The sequence below is a fragment of the Oncorhynchus gorbuscha genome, linkage group LG23 (genome assembly GCF_021184085.1).
Source record: "Oncorhynchus gorbuscha isolate QuinsamMale2020 ecotype Even-year linkage group LG23, OgorEven_v1.0, whole genome shotgun sequence".
Classification (NCBI taxonomy): domain Eukaryota; kingdom Metazoa; phylum Chordata; class Actinopteri; order Salmoniformes; family Salmonidae; genus Oncorhynchus; species Oncorhynchus gorbuscha.
Window position 1 is genome coordinate 29,820,964 of NC_060195.1, and position 18,330 is coordinate 29,839,293.

The 18,330-nt window shown below is 47.6% G+C and overlaps 1 protein-coding gene across 3 annotated transcripts in view; it reads left to right on the forward strand.

Moving 5' to 3' along the window:
- LOC124011222 (Kv channel-interacting protein 1-like) overlaps positions 1-18,330 on the forward strand; it is an 82,133-nt gene that overhangs the window by 19,519 nt on the left and 44,284 nt on the right. For 2 of the 3 annotated variants that reach the window (XM_046324363.1, XM_046324364.1), the window contains exon 1: positions 99-1,709. The exons of the other annotated variant lie outside the window; for it this stretch is intronic. Coding sequence is in view for 1 of the 2 variants with exons in the window: in XM_046324364.1 (XP_046180320.1) it covers positions 1,646-1,709 (64 nt within the window). In the remaining variant the exon portion in view is untranslated. Of the gene's footprint in view, positions 1-98; positions 1,710-18,330 lie in introns of those variants that run through there. 3 annotated transcript variants of the gene reach the window in all.

The following is an 18,330-nucleotide window of genomic DNA, read 5'->3' on the forward strand; positions in this document are numbered from 1 at the left end:
GCTTTTTGCATTATCCACTGTCAAATCATTCATCACACTCATTTTCATCAAGCTGAATCTTTCTCTTTCTTTCCCTCTGCATCCCCCTTTCCTCTCTCCTCCCAGCTTACAGCTTTCCTCTGTGAGATTGTCTGCATCCCCCTTTCCTCTCTCCTCCCAGCTTACAGCTTTCCTCTGTGAGATTGTGTCTGCATCCCCCTTTCCTCTCTCCTCCCAGCTTACAGCTTTCCTCTGTGAGATTGTCTGCATCCCCCTTTCCTCTCTCCTCCCAGCTTACAGCTTTCCTCTGTGAGATTGTCTGCATCCCCCTTTCCTCTCTCCTCCCAGCTTACAGCTTTCCTCTGTGAGATTGTCTGCATCCCCCTTTCCTCTCTCCTTCCAGCTTTCAGCTTTCCTCTGTGAGATTGTCTGCATCCCCCTTTCCTCTCTCCTCCCAGCTTACAGCTTTCCTCTGTGAGATTGTCTGCATCCCCCTTTCCTCTCTCCTCCCAGCTTACAGCTTTCCTCTGTGAGATTGTCTGCATCCCCCTTTCCTCTCTCCTCCCAGCTTACAGCTTTCCTCTGTGAGATTGTGTCTGCATCCCCCTTTCCTCTCTCCTCCCAGCTTTCAGCTTTCCTCTGTGAGATTGTGTCTGCATCCCCCTTTCCTCTCTCCTCCCAGCTTTCAGCTTTCCTCTGTGAGATTGTGTCTGCATCCCCCTTTCCTCTCTCCTCCCAGCTTTCAGCTTTCCTCTGTGAGATTGTGTCTGCATCCCCCTTTCCTCTCTCCTCCCAGCTTTCAGCTTTCCTCTGTGAGATTGTGTCTGCTTCCCCCTTTCCTCTCTCCTCCCAGCTTTCAGCTTTCCTCTGTGAGATTGTGTCTGCATCCCCCTTTCCTCTCTCCTCCCAGCTTTCAGCTTTCCTCTGTGAGATTGTCTGCATCCCCCTTTCCTCTCTCCTCCCAACTTTCAGCTTTCCTCTGTGAGATTGTGTCTGCATCCCCCTTTCCTCCCTCCTCCCAGCTTTCAGCTTTCCTCTGTGAGATTGTGTCTGCTTCCTTCCTGTTCCGTAAGCAACAGTGTGATCCCCTCTCCACACGAGACAAAGAGACGGAGAGAGGGGAAAAGAGGGGGAGTAACAGAATGAATAGAATGACAAAATGGCTGTGAAAGAGAGATATTAACAGAAAGACAGAAAGGGATAGAGAGAGAGAGAGACAGAGAGATATTAACAGAAAGACAGAAAGGGATAGAGAGAGAGAGAGACAGAGAGATATTAACAGAAAGACAGAAAGGGATAGAGAGAGAGAGAGACAGAGAGATATTAACAGAAAGACAGAAAGGGATAGAGAGAGAGAGAGACAGAGAGATAGATAGATTCATGTAAACCCAGGGGGTTCAGTGTTGCCATACAGACAAAGGTAGCGCCGTAGTGCATGTGGTCTCTCTCACGCATACACACACTCTCGCACACACACACACTCGCACACACCGGCATTACAACTGCGTAGGAGTCAGACAGAAGAGGAATGCCACTGGCTTGCACACGGAGTAGCCTCACATTCATAACTTAACAACAACAGGCGCACAAGACACACACATGCACGCACGCACACGTACACACACTCAATCAATCGCAGACACAGACTCTTTGTGTGACTGTAAACATGGGGCTCGTCATGGGGACCTTTTCCATGCAGAGCAATAAGCAGGATCGGACCTATCGGAAAGGTAAGACCTCCATCGTTTATTCTCAGAGTGGGAGACTGATTCAGTTTACTGTGTGTTACAGGGTTAGTACTGTATGTCTGTGTGTGAGAGACTTTGTTATGTACGCTGAGTGAACAAAACATTATGAACACCTGCTCTTTCTGTGACATAGACTGACCAGGTGAATCTGGGTGAAAGCTATGATCCCTTATTGATGTCACTTGTTAAATCCACTTCAATCAGTGTGGATGAAGGGGAGGAGACAGGTTAAAGAAGGATGTTTAAGCATTGAGACATGGATAGTGTATGTGTGCCATTCAGAGGGTGAATGGGCAAGACAAAAGATAAAATGCCTTTGAATTGGGTATGGTAGTTGGTGCCAGGCACACAGGGTTGTGTCAAGAACTGCAAAGCTGCTGTTTTCCCCTGCTCAACAGTTGCCTGTGTGTATCAAGAAGGGTCCACCACTAAAAGGACATCCAGCCAACTTGACACAACTGTGGGAAGCAATGAAGTCAACATGGACCAGCATCCCTGTGGAACGCGTTCAGCACCTTGTAGAGTCCATGACCGCAAGAGTTGAGTCTATTCTGAGGGTGAAAAGGGGATGAAACTCCATATTAGGAAGGTGTTCTTAATGTTTTGTACATTCAGTGTATGTAAAGGCTAAATTATGCACATATGTGTCTGCATGTACTGCATATGGACTAGCATCCATTAGTGTCAGTGTCAATGCATGATTTATCAGTTTATGCACATGTGATTACATGTACATGTAGAATACAGTCTGTGAGTGAATATGATTACTTGTAGACTTGTAGGCTGCAGTCTGTGAGTGAATATGATTACTTGTAGGCTGCAGTCTGTGAGTGAATATGATTACTTGTAGGCTGCAGTCTGTGAGTGAATATGATTACTTGTAGGCTGCAGTCTGTGAGTGAATATGATTACTTGTAGGCTGCAGTCTGTGAGTGAATATGATTACTTGTAGGCTGCAGTCTGTGAGTGAATATGATTACTTGTAGGCTTGTAGGCTACAGTCTGTGAGTGAATATGATTACTTGTAGACTTGTAGGCTACAGTCTGTGAGTGAATATGATTACTTGTAGACTTGTAGGCTACAGTCTGTGAGTGAATATGATTACTTGTAGACTTGTAGGCTACAGTCTGTAAGTGAATATGATTACTTGTAGACTTGTAGGCTGCAGTCTGTGAGTGAATAATAAACAAATGTATATTGGACACCAGAGCAGAGCAAAGTCACAGGGAGGATAACCAACTTGGTTTCAGCACTAGCACTACTAGCACTATACCATAGAGTCAACTTCTCCTGTTTTCTGTACACATTGTGTGTATCCGTGTGAGTGTGCATGTGTGTGCATGTGCGTGTGCGTGTGTAGACAGCACACTGCTAAGGTAAATAGAGAGGGTTAGGATAATGTCTATAAAAGGTGATGGTATTCACTAGCCTCCACGTCTCTGCTTCTGCTCATTAAAACAAAACCTGCGTTCTGTCTGCCAGTGTCTTACAAGGACAGGAAATTGTTTGTGTGTGTGTGTGTGTGTGTCTGTCTGTCTGTTGGTCTTAAGGGGCATCTTTCTAGCCCCTTATGTTGTGTTCAGGTAATCACTGTAATCCGTCAGCCATTGGCTGTGGCGTGTCTGCTGACTACAGATTGTCACTCACCATTGGACACAGAACTTGAAAGCATAGGACTCCCATACATAGAGCTAAAAATACTAAACCAACAGAAACGGGTTTTACAGGAGCATTATCCATTACTATAAACTGTTCATCCACGATCTATTCCTGTATTTAATCAGGACATGCCGGATCTGGTACAATTTGAACAGAATTACAATAGCAGAAAGCAGAGCTACAAGCTCCTAAGAAACAGAATATGTGATAAAAACAAGGTGTATCCCTGCAGAAGCTTCAACCTCCAGGATCTAGCTCAACGGAGGCAGGGGCTGCGTCCCAAGGCACACTATTTATATATAGTGCTCTATTTCTGTTCAGCAGAGCCCCATATTTATTAGTGCACTATGTAGAGAATAGGGTGCCATTTGAGATGTACTCAGGGACAAGCAGGAACCGCCAGGGCTTCGGGGGAGCCTTCAGTCCCTCTGCTGGCCATCTGACAGGTTGGAACCTGGACTTACACATAGAGGACCCACACTGAGAGGACCTATATATCTAGATCACAACACCACCAGCCACATACACAACCCTAGCCCAACCAATCAACACCCTCCCAAGTCAACCATGCCCACACCCCATGTAGGCCCCCTCAGATCAGACCTATGCCCCTCCTGCCCATCCCATGCACCCCACTCCAGCAAAGAGGGCCTCAACATGGAAGTCACACATTTGCCCAAGCCATGAGCAGGCAAACAGTCCCAACCCCCACTCTTACACTAGCCCAAGCCAATGGCATGTACCAGATACTCAGCAGGCTCTGCTCACACTTAGTGGCCTGAGGCCAAACTACACGACCAACAACATTGGACACTTTATGGAACACAAAGCCTTCACTAATCTCATCCTGGAATATCCAAGTCCTGAGATCATCTGCCTTTGGTCTAAAGGGCAGGAACATGGACTTCATCAAAGAAATACAGACATTGTCATCCTACAAGAAACCTGGTATAGAGGAGAAGGACCCACTGGTTGCCCTTTAGGTTACAGAGAGCTGGTAGTCCCATCCACCAAACTACCAAGTGTGAAAGAGGGAAGGGACTCAGGGGTTATGATAATTTGGTATAGACCTAACTCACTCCATTAAATTAATCAAAACAGGAACATTTGACACTTGGCTAGAAATTCTAAAGGAAATGATCTTAACAGAGAAAAAGTATTCCTGTGTGCTACCTATATCCCCCCCACTTACATGAAGACAGCTTCTCCATCCTGGAGGGGGAAGTCAATCATTTCCAGGCCCAGGGACATGTACTAGTCTGTTGTAACCTAAATGCCAGAACTGGACAAGAACCTGACACCTTCAGCACACAGGGGGACAAACACCTACCTGGAGGTGACAGCATTCCCTCCCCTATATGCCCCCCTAGGCACAACTATGACAACATAACCAACAAAAACGGTCACAACTCCTGCAGCTCTGTCAGATGCTGGGTATGTACCTGGTCAATGTTAGGCTTCGAGGAGAGTCCTATGGTAGGTAAACCTATAGTTCATCTCTTGGCAGTAGTACTGTAGACTAGTTTATCACTGACCTCTACCCAGAGTCTCTCAGAGCGTTCACAGTCAGCCCACTGACACCCCTATCAGACCACAGCAAAATCCCAGTCTACTTGAACAGAGCAATACTCAATCATGAGGCATCAAAGCCAAAGGAACTGAGTAATATTAAGAAATGCTATAGACGGAAGGAATGTAGTTTGGAAACCTACCAAAAAACAGAAGAGAAGAGGTTAACAGAGGTAGAGAGAGGAGGTTAACAGAGGTAGGTTTAACAGAGGTAGAGAGAGGAGGTTAACAGAGGTAGAGAGAGGAGTTTAACATAGGTAGAGAGAGGAGATTAACAGGTAGACAGAGGAGGTTAACAGAGGTAGAGAGAGGAGGTTAACAGAGGTAGAGAGAGGAGGTTAACAGAGGTAGAGAGAGGAGGTTAACAGAGATAGAGAGAGGAGGTTAACAGAGATAGAGGGAGGAGGTTAACAGAGGTAGAGAGAGGAGGTTAACAGAGGTAGATGTAGGGAGAGGAGGTTAACAGAGGTAGAGAGAGGAGGTTAACAGAGGTTAACAGAGATGTAGGGAGAGATAGAGAGGTTAACAGAGGTAGACAGAGGAGGTTAACAGAGGTAGATGTAGGTTAGAGGTAGACAGAGGTTAACAGAGGTAGACAGAGGAGATTAACAGAGATAGAGAGAACAGAGGTAGATGTAGAGGAGGAGGTTAACAGAGGTAGATGTAGAGAGAGGAACAGAGGTAGACAGAGGGTTAACAGAGGTAGAGAGAGGAGGTTAACAGAGGTAGAGAGAGGAGGTTAACAGAGATAGAGAGAGGAGGTTAACAGAGGTAGAGAGAGGAGTTTAACAGAGGTAGAGAGAGGAGTTTAACAGAGGTAGAGAGAGGAGGTTAACAGAGGTAGAGAGAGGAGGTTAACAGAGGTAGAGAGAGGAGGTTAACAGAGGTAGAGAGAGGAGGTTAACAGAGGTAGACAGAGGAGGTTAACAGAGGTAGATGTAGAGAGAGGAGGTTAACAGAGGTAGACAGAGGAGGTTAACAGAGGTAGATGTAGGGAAAGGAGTTTAACAGAGGTAGATGTAGGGAGAGGAGGTTAAACAGAGGTAGATGTAGAGAGAGGAGATTAACAGAGGTAGACAGAGGAGGTTAACAGAGGTAGATGTAGGGAGAGGAGGTTAACAGAGGTAGATGTAGGAAGAGGAGGTTAACAGAGGTAGATGTAGGAAGAGGAGGTTAACAGAGGTAGATGTAGGGAGAGGAGGTTCACAGAGGTAGATGTAGGGAGAGGTGTGGTCCTTCTGTAGCTCAGTTGGTAGAGCATGGCGCTTGTAACGCCAGGGTAGTGGGTTCGATCCCCGGGACCACCCATACGTAGAATGTATGCACACATGACTGTAAGTCGCTTTGGATAAAAGTGTCTGCTAAATGGCATATATTATAGATGTAGGGAGAGGAGTTTAACAGAGGTAGACAGAGGAGGTTAACAGAGGTAGATGTAGAGAGAGGAGGTTAACAGGGGTAGATGTAGGGAGAGGAGGTTAACAGAGGTAGATGTAGAGAGAGGAGGTTAACAGAGGTAGATGTAGAGAGAGGAGGTTAACAGAGGTAGATGTAGAGAGAGGATGTTAACAGAGGTAGATGTAGAGAGAGGAGGCTAACAGAGGTAGATGTAGAGAGAGGAGGTTCACAGAGGTAGATGTAGAGAGAGGAGGTTCACAGAGGTAGACAGGAGATAACAGAGGTAGATGTAGGGAGAGGAGGTTAACAGAGGTAGATGTAGAGAGAGGAGGTTAACAGAGGTAGATGTAGAGAGAGGAGGTTAACAGAGGTAGATGTAGGGAGAGGAGGTTAACAGAGGTAGATGTAGAGAGAGGAGGTTAACAGAGGTAGATGTAGAGAGAGGAGGTTAACAGAGGTAGATGTAGAGAGAGGAGGTTAACAGAGGTAGATGTAGAGAGAGGAGGTTAACAGAGGTAGATGTAGAGAGAGGAGGTTAACAGAGGTAGATGTAGAGAGAGGAGGTTAACAGAGGTAGATGTAGAGAGAGGAGGTTAACAGAGGTAGATGTAGAGAGAGGAGGTTAACAGAGGTAGATGTAGAGAGAGGAGGTTCACAGAGGTAGACAGGAGATAACAGAGGTAGATGTAGGGAGAGGAGGTTAACAGAGGTAGATGTAGAGAGAGGAGGTTAACAGAGGTAGACAGGAGATAACAGAGGTAGATGTAGGGAGAGGAGGTTAACAGAGGTAGATGTAGAGAGAGGAGGTTCACAGAGGTAGACAGGAGATAACAGAGGTAGATGTAGGGAGAGGAGGTTAACAGAGGTAGATGTAGAGAGAGGAGGTTAACAGAGGTAGATGTAGAGAGAGGAGGTTAACAGAGGTAGATGTAGAGAGAGGAGGTTAACAGAGGTAGATGTAGAGAGAGGAGGTTCACAGAGGTAGACTGGAGATAACAGAGGTAGATGTAGGGAGAGGAGGTTAACAGAGGTAGATGTAGAGAGAGGAGGTTAACAGAGGTAGATGTAGAGAGAGGAGGTTAACAGAGGTAGATGTAGAGAGAGGAGAGTAACAGAGGTAGATGTAGAGAGAGGAGGTTCACAGAGGTAGACAGGAGATAACAGAGGTAGATGTAGGGAGAGGAGGTTAACAGAGGTAGATGTAGAGAGAGGAGGTTAACAGAGGTAGACAGGAGATAACAGAGGTAGATGTAGGGAGAGGAGGTTAACAGAGGTAGATGTAGAGAGAGGAGGTTCACAGAGGTAGACAGGAGATAACAGAGGTAGATGTAGGGAGAGGAGGTTAACAGAGGTAGATGTAGAGAGAGGAGGTTAACAGAGGTAGATGTAGAGAGAGGAGGTTAACAGAGGTAGATGTAGAAAGAGGAGGTTAACAGAGGTAGATGTAGAGAGAGGAGGTTAACAGAGGTAGATGTTGAGAGAGGAGGTTAACAGAGGTAGATGTAGAGAGAGGAGGTTAACAGAGGTAGATGTAGAGAGAGGAGGTTAACAGAGGTAGATGTAGAGAGAGGAGGTTAACAGAGGTAGATGTTGAGAGAGGAGGTTAACAGAGGTAGATGTAGAGAGAGGAGGTTAACAGAGGTAGATGTAGAGAGAGGAGGTTAACAGAGGTAGATGTAGAGAGAGGAGGTTAACAGAGGTAGATGTAGCGAGAAGAGGGTAACAGAGGTAGGGAGAGGAGGTTAACCGAGGTAGATGTAGAGAGAGGAGGTTAACCGAGGTAGATGTAGAGAGAGGAGGTTAACAGAGGTAGATGTAGAGAGAGGAGGTTAACAGAGGTAGATGTAGAGAGAGGAGGTTAACAGAGGTAGATGTAGAGAGAGGAGGTTAACAGAGGTAGATGTAGAGAGAGGAGGTTAACAGAGGTAGATGTAGAGAGAGGAGGTTAACAGAGGTAGATGTAGAGAGAGGAGGTTAACAGAGGTAGATGTTAACAGAGGTAGATGTAGAGAGAGGAGGTTAACAGAGGTAGATGTAGAGAGAGGAGAGTAACAGAGGTAGATGTAGAGAGAGGAGGTTAACAGAGGTAGACAGGAGATAACAGAGGTAGTTGTAGGGAGAGGAGGTTAACAGAGGTAGATGTAGGAAGATGAGGTTAACAGAGGTAGATGTAGAGAGAGGAGGTTAACCGAGGTAGATGTAGAGAGAGGAGGTTAACAGAGGTAGATGTAGAGAGAGGAGGTTAACAGAGGTAGATGTAGAGAGAGGAGGTTAACAGAGGTAGATGTAGAGAGAGGAGGTTAACAGAGGTAGATGTAGAGAGAGGAGGTTAACAGAGGTAGATGTAGCGAGAAGAGGGTAACAGAGGTAGGGAGAGGAGGTTAACAGAGGTAGATGTAGAGAGAGGAGGTTAACAGAGGTAGATGTAGAGAGAGGAGGTTAACAGAGGTAGATGTAGAGAGAGGAGGTTAACAGAGGTAGATGTAGAGAGAGGAGGTTAACAGAGGTAGATGTAGAGAGAGGAGGTTAACAGAGGTAGATGTAGAGAGAGGAGGTTAACAGAGGTAGATGTAGAGAGAGGAGGTTAACAGAGGTAGATGTAGAGAGAGGAGGTTAACAGAGGTAGATGTAGAGAGAGGAGAGTTAACAGAGGTAGATGTAGAGAGAGGAGGTTAGAGGTAGATGTAGAGAGAGGAGATAACAGAGGTAGTTGTAGATGAGAGGAGGTTAACAGAGGTAGATGTAGGAAGATGAGGTTAACAGAGGTAGATGTAGAAGAGAGGAGGTTAACATGAGGTAGATGTAGAGATGAGGGAGGTTAACAGAGGTAGATGTAGAGAGAGGAGGTTAACAGAGGTAGATGTAGAGAGAGGAGATTAACAGAGGTAGATGTAGAGAGAGGAGGTTAACAGAGGTAGATGTAGCGAGAGGAGGTTAACAGAGGTAGACAGGAGATAACAGAGGTAGATGTAGGAAGATGAGGTTAACAGAGGTACATGTAGGGAGAGGAGATTAAGAGGTAGATGTAGGAAGAGGAGGTTAACAGAGGTAGATGTAGAGAGAGGAGGTTAACAGAGGTAGATGTAAAGAGAGGAGATTAACAGAGGTATATGTAGAGAGAGGAGGTTAACAGAGGTAGATGTAGAGAGAGGAGGTTAACAGAGGTAGATGTAAAGAGAGGAGGTTAACAGAGGTAGATGTAGCGAGAGGAGGGTAACAGAGGTAGGGAGAGGAGGTTAACAGAGGTAGATGTAGAGAGAGGAGGTTAACCGAGGTAGATGTAGAGAGAGGAGGTTAACAGAGGTAGATGTAGAGAGAGGAGGTTAACAGAGGTAGATGTAGAGAGAGGAGGTTAACAGAGGTAGATGTAGAGAGAGGAGGTTAACAGAGGTAGATGTAGAGAGAGGAGGTTAACAGAGGTAGATGTAGAGAGAGGAGGTTAACAGAGGTAGATGTAGAGAGAGGAGAGTAACAGAGGTAGATGTAGAGAGAGGAGGTTAACAGAGGTAGACAGGAGATAACAGAGGTACTTGTAGGGAGAGGAGATTAACAGAGGTACATGTAGGGAGAGGAGATTAAGAGGTAGATGTAGGAAGAGGAGGTTAACAGAGGTAGATGTAGGGAGAGGAGATTAACAGAGGTCTCTTGAGAGATTTTGATCTTAGTCAGTAAAGCATGAGGTCCTAGCTCTGGGAATAATAACAGATGGCTTCTTCTGAAGAGCCTCAGGGAACATGATGCAGTGATCTTCTGTCACCTCACAACACACTACTTCCAATAGGAATGATTCCGCGTAACAACAAAAACATAGCAACAAGAAACCCATCACGAATCCCCCCTCTGTCTCTGTCTCAATTCAATTCAAGGGGCTTTATTGACATGGGAAACATATGTTAACATTGCCAAAGCAAGTGAAATAGATCAAAACAGAAGTGAAATAAACAATACAAAATTAACAGTTAATATTACACTGACAAAAGTTCCATAAAGACATTTCATATATATATATACACACACACACAGTTTTGTAACAATGTACAAATAGTTAAAGTAAAGAGGGAAAATAAATAAACATAAATATGGGTTGTATTTACAATGGTGTTTGTTCTTCACTGGTTGTCCTTTTCTTGTGGCAACAGGTCACAAATCTTGCTGCTGTGATGGCACACTGTGGTATTTCACCCAGTAGATATGGGAGTTTTATCAAAACGGGATTTGTTTTCGATTCTTTGTGGATCTGTGTTATCTGAGGGAAATATGTATCTCTAATATGGTCATACATTTGGCAGGAGGTTAGAAAGTGCAGCTCTGTTTCCACCTCATTTTGTGGGCAGGGTGCACATAGCCTGTCTTCTCTTGAGAGCCATGTCTGCCTACGGCGGCTTTTCTCAATAGCAAGGCTATGCTCACTGAGTCTATACGTAGTCAAAGCTTTCCTTAAGTTTGGGTCAGTCACAGTGGTCAGGTATTCTGCCACTGTGTGCTCTCTGTTTAGGGCCAAATAGCTTTCTAGTTTGCTCTCTCTGTCAAACTATTTCTCTTCCCTGTTCTCTCGCACCACTTCTCACTCTATATGCAAACTTCCTCTATCTGTCGTTATCAGGTCTGATAGGGCCATCCACACTGCATGCTACACTAAGCTCATCGCTGGCTTTGAAACATGTGTTGGGCTAATCTTGTTCTGTGAGTGTGGGGCTATCTAGTCTAGGTTAGTGTGTGTGTGTATAGTGAGTGTGTCTTTGGGTTAATATCTTCCTCAGCCACAGGCTAAAGAGGCTACATCAGCAGCATTAGAAGAGCACATCTCCCATCCTCTCCTCTCCGCTCCTCTTCTCTCTGCTCCTCTCCTCTCTGCTCCTCTCCTCTCTGCTCCTCTCCTCTCTGCTCCTCTCCTCTGCTCCTCTTCTCTCCTCTCTCCTCCTCTCCTCTCTGCTCCTCTCCTCTGCTCCTCTTCTCTCCTCTCTGCTCTTCTCTGCTCCTCTCTGCTCTTCACCGCTCCTCTCTGCTCCTCTCCTCTCCGCTCTGCTCCTCTCTGCGCCTCTCCCCTCTGCTCCTCTCCTCTTCGCTCCTCTTCTCTCCTCTCCGCTCTTCTCCGCTCCTCTCTGCTCTTCTCCGCTCCTCTCTGCTCTTCTCCGCTCCCCTCCTCTCCTCTTCGCTCCTCTTCTCTCCTCTCCGCTCTTCTCCGCTCTTCTCCGCTCCGCTCCTCTCCTCTTCTCTTCGCTCCTCTTCTCTCCTCTTCTCTCCTCTCCGCTCTTCTCCGCTGCTCTCTGCTCTTCTCCGCTCCCCTCCTCTCCTCTTCGCTCCTCTTCTCTCCTCTTCTCTCCTCTCCGCTCTTCTCCGCTGCTCTCTGCTCTTCTCCGCTCCCCTCCTCTCCTCTTCGCTCCTCTTCTCTCCGCTCCGCTCCTCTCTGCTCTTCTCCGCTCCTCTCTGCTCTTCTCTCCTCTCTGCTCTTCTCCGCTCCGCTCCTCTCTGCTCTTCTCCGCTCCGCTCCTCTCTGCTCTTCTCTCCTCTCTGCTCTTCTCTCCTCTCCGCTCTTCTCCGCTCCGCTCCTCTCTGCTCTTCTCCGCTCCGCTCCTCTCTGCTCTTCTCTCCTCTCTGTTCTTCTCTCCTCTCCGCTCTTCGCCGCTCAGCTCCTCTCTGCTCTTCTCCGCTCCGCTCCTCTCTGCTCTTCTCTCCTCTCTGCTCTTCTCTCCTCTCCGCTCTTCTCCGCTCCGCTCCTCTCTGTTCTTCTCCGCTCCGCTCCTCTCTGCCCTTCTCTCCTCTCTGCTCTTCTCTCCTCTCCACTCTTCTCCGCTCCGCTCCTCTCTGCTCTTCTCCGCTCCGCTCCTCTCTGCTCTTCTCTCCTCTCCGCTCTTCTCCGCTCCTCTCTGCTCTTCTCTCCTCTCTGCTCTTCTCCGCTCCTCTCTGCTCTTCTCCGCTCCGCTCCTCTCTGCTCTTCTCCGCTCCTCTCTGCTCTTCTCTCCTCTCCGCTCTTCTCCGCTCCTCTCTGCTCTTCTCTCCTCTCTGCTCTTCTCCGCTCCTCTCTGCTCTTCTCCGCTCCGCTCCTCTCTGCTCTTCTCCGCTCCGCTCCTCTCTGCTCTTCTCTCCTCTCTGCTCTTCTCTCCTCTCCGCTCTTCTCCGCTCCGCTCCTCTCTGCTCTTCTCCGCTCCGCTCCTCTCTGCTCTTCTCTCCTCTCTGCTCTTCTCTCCTCTCCGCTCTTCTCCGCTCCGCTCCTCTCTGCTCTTCTCCGCTCCGCTCCTCTCTGCTCTTCTCTCCTCTCCGCTCTTCTCCGCTCCTCTCTGCTCTTCTCTCCTCTCTGCTCTTCTCCGCTCCTCTCTGCTCTTCTCCGCTCCGCTCCTCTCTGCTCTTCTCCGCTCCTCTCTGCTCTTCTCTCCTCTCCGCTCTTCTCCGCTCCTCTCTGCTCTTCTCTCCTCTCCGCTCTTCTCCGCTCCTCTCTGCTCTTCTCTCCTCTCTGCTCTTCTCCGCTCCTCTCTGCTCTTCTCCGCTCCGCTCCTCTCTGCTCTTCTCCGCTCCTCTCTGCTCTTCTCTCCTCTCCGCTCTTCTCCGCTCCTCTCTGCTCTTCTCTCCTTTCCTTTCTTCTCCGCTCCTCTCTGCTCTTCTCTCCTCTCTGCTCTTCTCTCCTCTCCGCTCTTCTCCGCTCCGCTCCTCTCTGCTCTTCTCCGCTCCCCTCCTCTCCACTTCGCTCCTCTTCTCTCCTCTCCGCTCTTCTCCGCTGCTCTCTGCTCTTCTCCGCTCCCCTCCTCTCCTCTTTGCTCCTCTTCGCTCCTCTTCTCTCCTCTCCGCCCTTCTCCGCTCCTCTCCGCTCCAGCCCACTCCTCTCCTCACCGCTCCGCTCCTCTCCGCTCCTCTCCGCTCCAGCCCACTCCTCTCCTCACTGCTCCGCTCCTCTCCGCTCCTCTCCGCTCCAGCCCACTCCTCTCCTCACCGCTCCGCTCCTCTCCTCTCCTCTCTTCTCCGCTCCTCTCTGCTCCTCCAGCTTCATCAGTAACCCCCATCATACCCTCACATCAACAGACACCACAAGGATCAGTTAGAACTGCCAAAGAGCTTTATTAGTCACATGGCTCCATCCAGGGGTGATAATCCACTGCCCACAGCACTGTGTTAGAACTGCCAAAGAGCTTTATAAGTCACATGGCTCCACCCAGTGGTGATAATCCACTGCCCACAGCACTGTGTTAGAACTGCCAAAGAGCTTTATAAATCACATGGCTCCACCCAGTGGTGATAATCCACTGCCCACAGCGCTGTGTTAGAACTGCCAAAGAGCTTTATAAGTCACATGGCTCCACCCAGTGGTGATAATCCACTGCCCACAGCACTGTGTTAGAACTGCCAAAGAGCTTTATAAGTCACATGGCTCCACCCAGTGGTGGTAATCCACTGCCCACAGCGCTGTGTTAGAACTGCCAAAGAGCTTTATAAGTCACATGGCTCCACCCAGTGGTGATAATCCACTGCCCACAGCACTGTGTTAGAACTGCCAAAGAGCTTTATAAGTCACATGGCTCCACCCAGTGGTGATAATCCACTGCCCACAGCACTGTGTTAGAACTGCCAAAGAGCTTTATTAGTCACATGGCTCCATCCAGGGGTGATAATCCACTGCCCACAGCACTGTGTTAGAACTGCCAAAGAGCTTTATTAGTCACATGGCTCCATCCAGGGGTGATAATTCACTGCCCACAGCACTGTGTTAGAACTGCCAAAGAGCTTTATTAGTCACATGGCTCCATCCAGGGGTGATAATCCACTGCCCACAGCACTGTGTTAGAACTGCCAAAGAGCTTTATAAATCACATGGCTCCACCCAGTGGTGATAATCCACTGCCCACAGCACTGTGTTAGAACTGCCAAAGAGCTTTATAAGTCACATGGCTCCACCCAGGGGTGATAATCCACTGCCCACAGCACTGTGTTAGAACTGCCAAAGAGCTTTATAAGTCACATGGCTCCACCCAGTGGTGATAATCCACTGCCCACAGCACTGTGTTAGAACTGCCAAAGAGCTTTATAAGTCACATGGCTCCACCCAGGGGTGATAATCCACTGCCCACAGCACTGTGTTAGAACTGCCAAAGAGCTTTATAAATCACATGGCTCCACCCAGTGGTGATAATCCACTGCCCACAGCGCTGTGTTAGAACTGCCAAAGAGCTTTATAAGTCACATGGCTCCACCCAGTGGTGATAATCCACTGCCCACAGCACTGTGTTAGAACTGCCAAAGAGCTTTATAAATCACATGGCTCCACCCAGTGGTGGTAATCCACTGCCCACAGCCCTGTGTTAGAACTGCCAAAGAGCTTTATAAGTCACATGGCTCCACCCAGTGGTGATAATCCACTGCCCACAACACTGTGTTAGAACTGCCAAAGAGCTTTATAAGTCACATGGCTCCACCCAGTGGTGATAATCCACTGCCCACAGCACTGTGTTAGAACTGCCAAAGAGCTTTATTAGTCACATGGCTCCATCCAGGGGTGATAATCCACTGCCCACAGCACTGTGTTAGAACTGCCAAAGAGCTTTATTAGTCACATGGCTCCATCCAGGGGTGATAATCCACTGCCCACAGCACTGCGTTAGAACTGCCAAAGAGCTTTATTAGTCACATGGCTCCATCCAGGGGTGATAATTCACTGCCCACAGCACTGTGTTAGAACTGCCAAAGAGCTTTATTAGTCACATGGCTCCATCCAGGGGTGATAATCCACTGCCCACAGCACTGTGTTAGAACTGCCAAAGAGCTTTATAAGTCACATGGCTCCACCCAGTGGTGATAATCCACTGCCCACAGCACTGTGTTAGAACTGCCAAAGAGCTTTATTAGTCACATGGCTCCATCCAGGGGTGATAATCCACTGCCCACAGCACTGTGTTAGAACTGCCAAAGAGCTTTATTAGTCACATGGCTCCATCCAGGGGTGATAATCCACTGCCCACAGCACTGCGTTAGAACTGCCAAAGAGCTTTATTAGTCACATGGCTCCATCCAGGGGTGATAATTCACTGCCCACAGCACTGTGTTAGAACTGCCAAAGAGCTTTATTAGTCACATGGCTCCATCCAGGGGTGATAATCCACTGCCCACAGCACTGTGTTAGAACTGCCAAAGAGCTTTATAAGTCACATGGCTCCACCCAGTGGTGATAATCCACTGCCCACAGCACTGTGTTAGAACTGCCAAAGAGCTTTATAAGTCACATGGCTCCACCCAGGGGTGATAATCCACTGCCCACAGCACTGTGTTAGAACTGCCAAAGAGCTTTATAAGTCACATGGCTCCACCCAGTGGTGATAATCCACTGCCCACAGCACTGTGTATGTGTGTATTCACGTGTGCGCATGCATTTTCCGCTGTTTGTGTACCGTATTTTCACTGAACAAAAATATCAATGCAGCATGTAAAGTGTTGGTCCCATGTTTCATGAGCTGCAATAAAAGATCCCAGAAATGTTCCAAACGCACAAAAAGCACATTTGTTTACATCCCTGTTAGTGAGCATTTATCCTTTGCTAAAATAATCCACCCACCTGACGGGTGAGGCATATCAAGAAGCTGATTAAGCAGCATGATCATTACACAGGTGCACCTTATTCTGGGGGCAATAAAAGTTTTGTCACACAACACAATGCCACAGATGTCTCAAGTTTTGAGGGAGCGTGCAATTGGCATGCTGACTGCAGGAATGTCCACCAGAGAATTGAAAGTTTATTTCTCTACCATAAGCCACCTCCAATGTCATTTTTGAGAACTGTGCAGTACGTTCCAACTGGCCTCACAACCGCAGGCCACCTGTATGGTGTTGTGTGGCCGAGTGGTTTGCGGATGTCAATGTTTTGAACAGAGTGCCCCATGGTGGCGGTGGGGTTATGGTATGGGCAGGCATAAGCTACAGACAATCAAATCAAATCAAATGTATTTATATAGCCCTTTGTACATCAGCTGATATCTCAAAGTGCTGTACAGAAACCCAGCCTAAAACCCCAAACAGCAAGCAATGCAGGTGTAGAAGCACAGTGGCTAGGAAAAACTCCCCATCACAGAGATAACGTGACGAGATCCCGAGGCCCATTGTCGTGCCATTCATCCACTGCCATCATCTCATGTTTCAGCATGATAACGGACAGTCCCATGACGCAAGGATCTGTACACAATTCCTAGAAGCTGAAAATGTCCCAGTTCTTCCATGGCCTGCATACTCACTAGACATCTCACCCATGGAGCCCGTTTAGGATGCTCTGGATCGACAGCGTGTTCCAGCCCCGCTAATATACAGCAATTCTGCACAGCCATTGAAGAGGAGTGGGACAACATTCCACAAGCCACAGACACACCAGATACGGACTGGTTTTCTGATCCCCTCCCCTACCTTTTTGTTAAGGTATCTGTGACCAACAGATGTATATCTGTATTCCCAGTCATGTGAAATCCATAGATTAGGGCCTAACAAATTTATTTCAAAGGACTGATTTCCTTATTTGAACTGTAACTCAGTAAAATCTTTTAAATGATTGCATGTTGGTCCTGGTCTGTCCCTGGATGGGAGACCAGATGCTGCTGGAAGTGGTGTTGGAGGTCCAGTAGGAGGCACTCTTTCCTCTGGTCTAAAAATACCCCAATGCCCCAGGGCAGTGATTGGGGACACTACCCTGTGTAGGGTGCAGTCTTTCGGATGGGACGTTAAACGGGTGTCCTGACTCTCTGAGGTCACTAGCAATCCCATGGCACTTATCATAAGAGTAGGGGTGTTAACCCCGGTGTCCTGATAAATTCCTAATCATCCTAATCATCCCCAGTTTACAATTGACTAATTCATCCCCCTCCTCTCCCCTGTAACTATTCCCCAGGTCGTTGCTGTAAATGAGAACGTGTTCTCAATCAACTTACCTGGTAAAATAACGAATAAAAAAAAAAATGTTGTGTATATATTTTTGTTCAGTATAAATTGCTTGATGTGTGTGGTTTGCTGAGTGGTAGACAAGCTTAAGTTCACTATCCTCCACAGAGTTTCCAGTCTTTTCATTTCATATCCAATCCCTGAGGAGCCTGAGTGAGTCATGTGAGAAGCCTATTCAGTCATGTGAAAGGCACCCTGATTAAAGCTGGTGTGCTGAAACGCGTTGGTGTTTAATGGTAAAGAAACACTTTCTATTCAAATCTCATTGGAGAGGGGCTGAATATGTCTGACCGCCAGGAATGTAGCTGAGGAGATTAGGGACATTCAAACATCCTAAATCTCCAGACAGAATTACTAAGAGGAGTGTAATCAAGGCTGTATTCATTCCGTCAATTCTGTTGAAAGACATGTCTTCTGTCACTGCAAATGTTTCTCTCGACCAGTGTGCACCTATGCTGTAAACTTTCCTTCATAGGCTAGGTTGTAGCAACCTCATGATGGGTATAGGGGAAATTCTAGTATCATGTAGTAGTCTAAACCTATCAATGTTACATTGAACTGGGTGAATGGAATATGAATGACAGTCATCCACTATGCTGACATTTTGTCAGGCCATGCTGACAAAAACAATTATCATCTTCCCTTATCTTAAACGACACCGGCCGACCATAGATTTACTGTCAAAACTGTAAATCTCCCACTCCCACAGTACTCCCAACCTATAAACTAATCAGAAGAAGAATCTGTTCTGAACCGAGCACCCAGTCTGTCAAAGACAGCACCAGGAGCAGAGACATCACATCAACCCAGTCTGTCAAAGACAGCACCAGGAGCAGAGACATCACATCAACCCAGTCTGTCACAGACAGCACCAGGAGCAGAGACATCACATCAACCCAGTCTGTCAAAGACAGCACCAGGAGCAGAGACATCACATCAACCCAGTCTGTCAAAGACAGCACCAGGAGCAGAGACATCACATCAACCCAGTCTGTCAAAGACAGCACCAGGAGCAGAGACATCACATCAACCCAGTCTGTCACAGACAGCACCAGGAGCAGAGACATCACATCA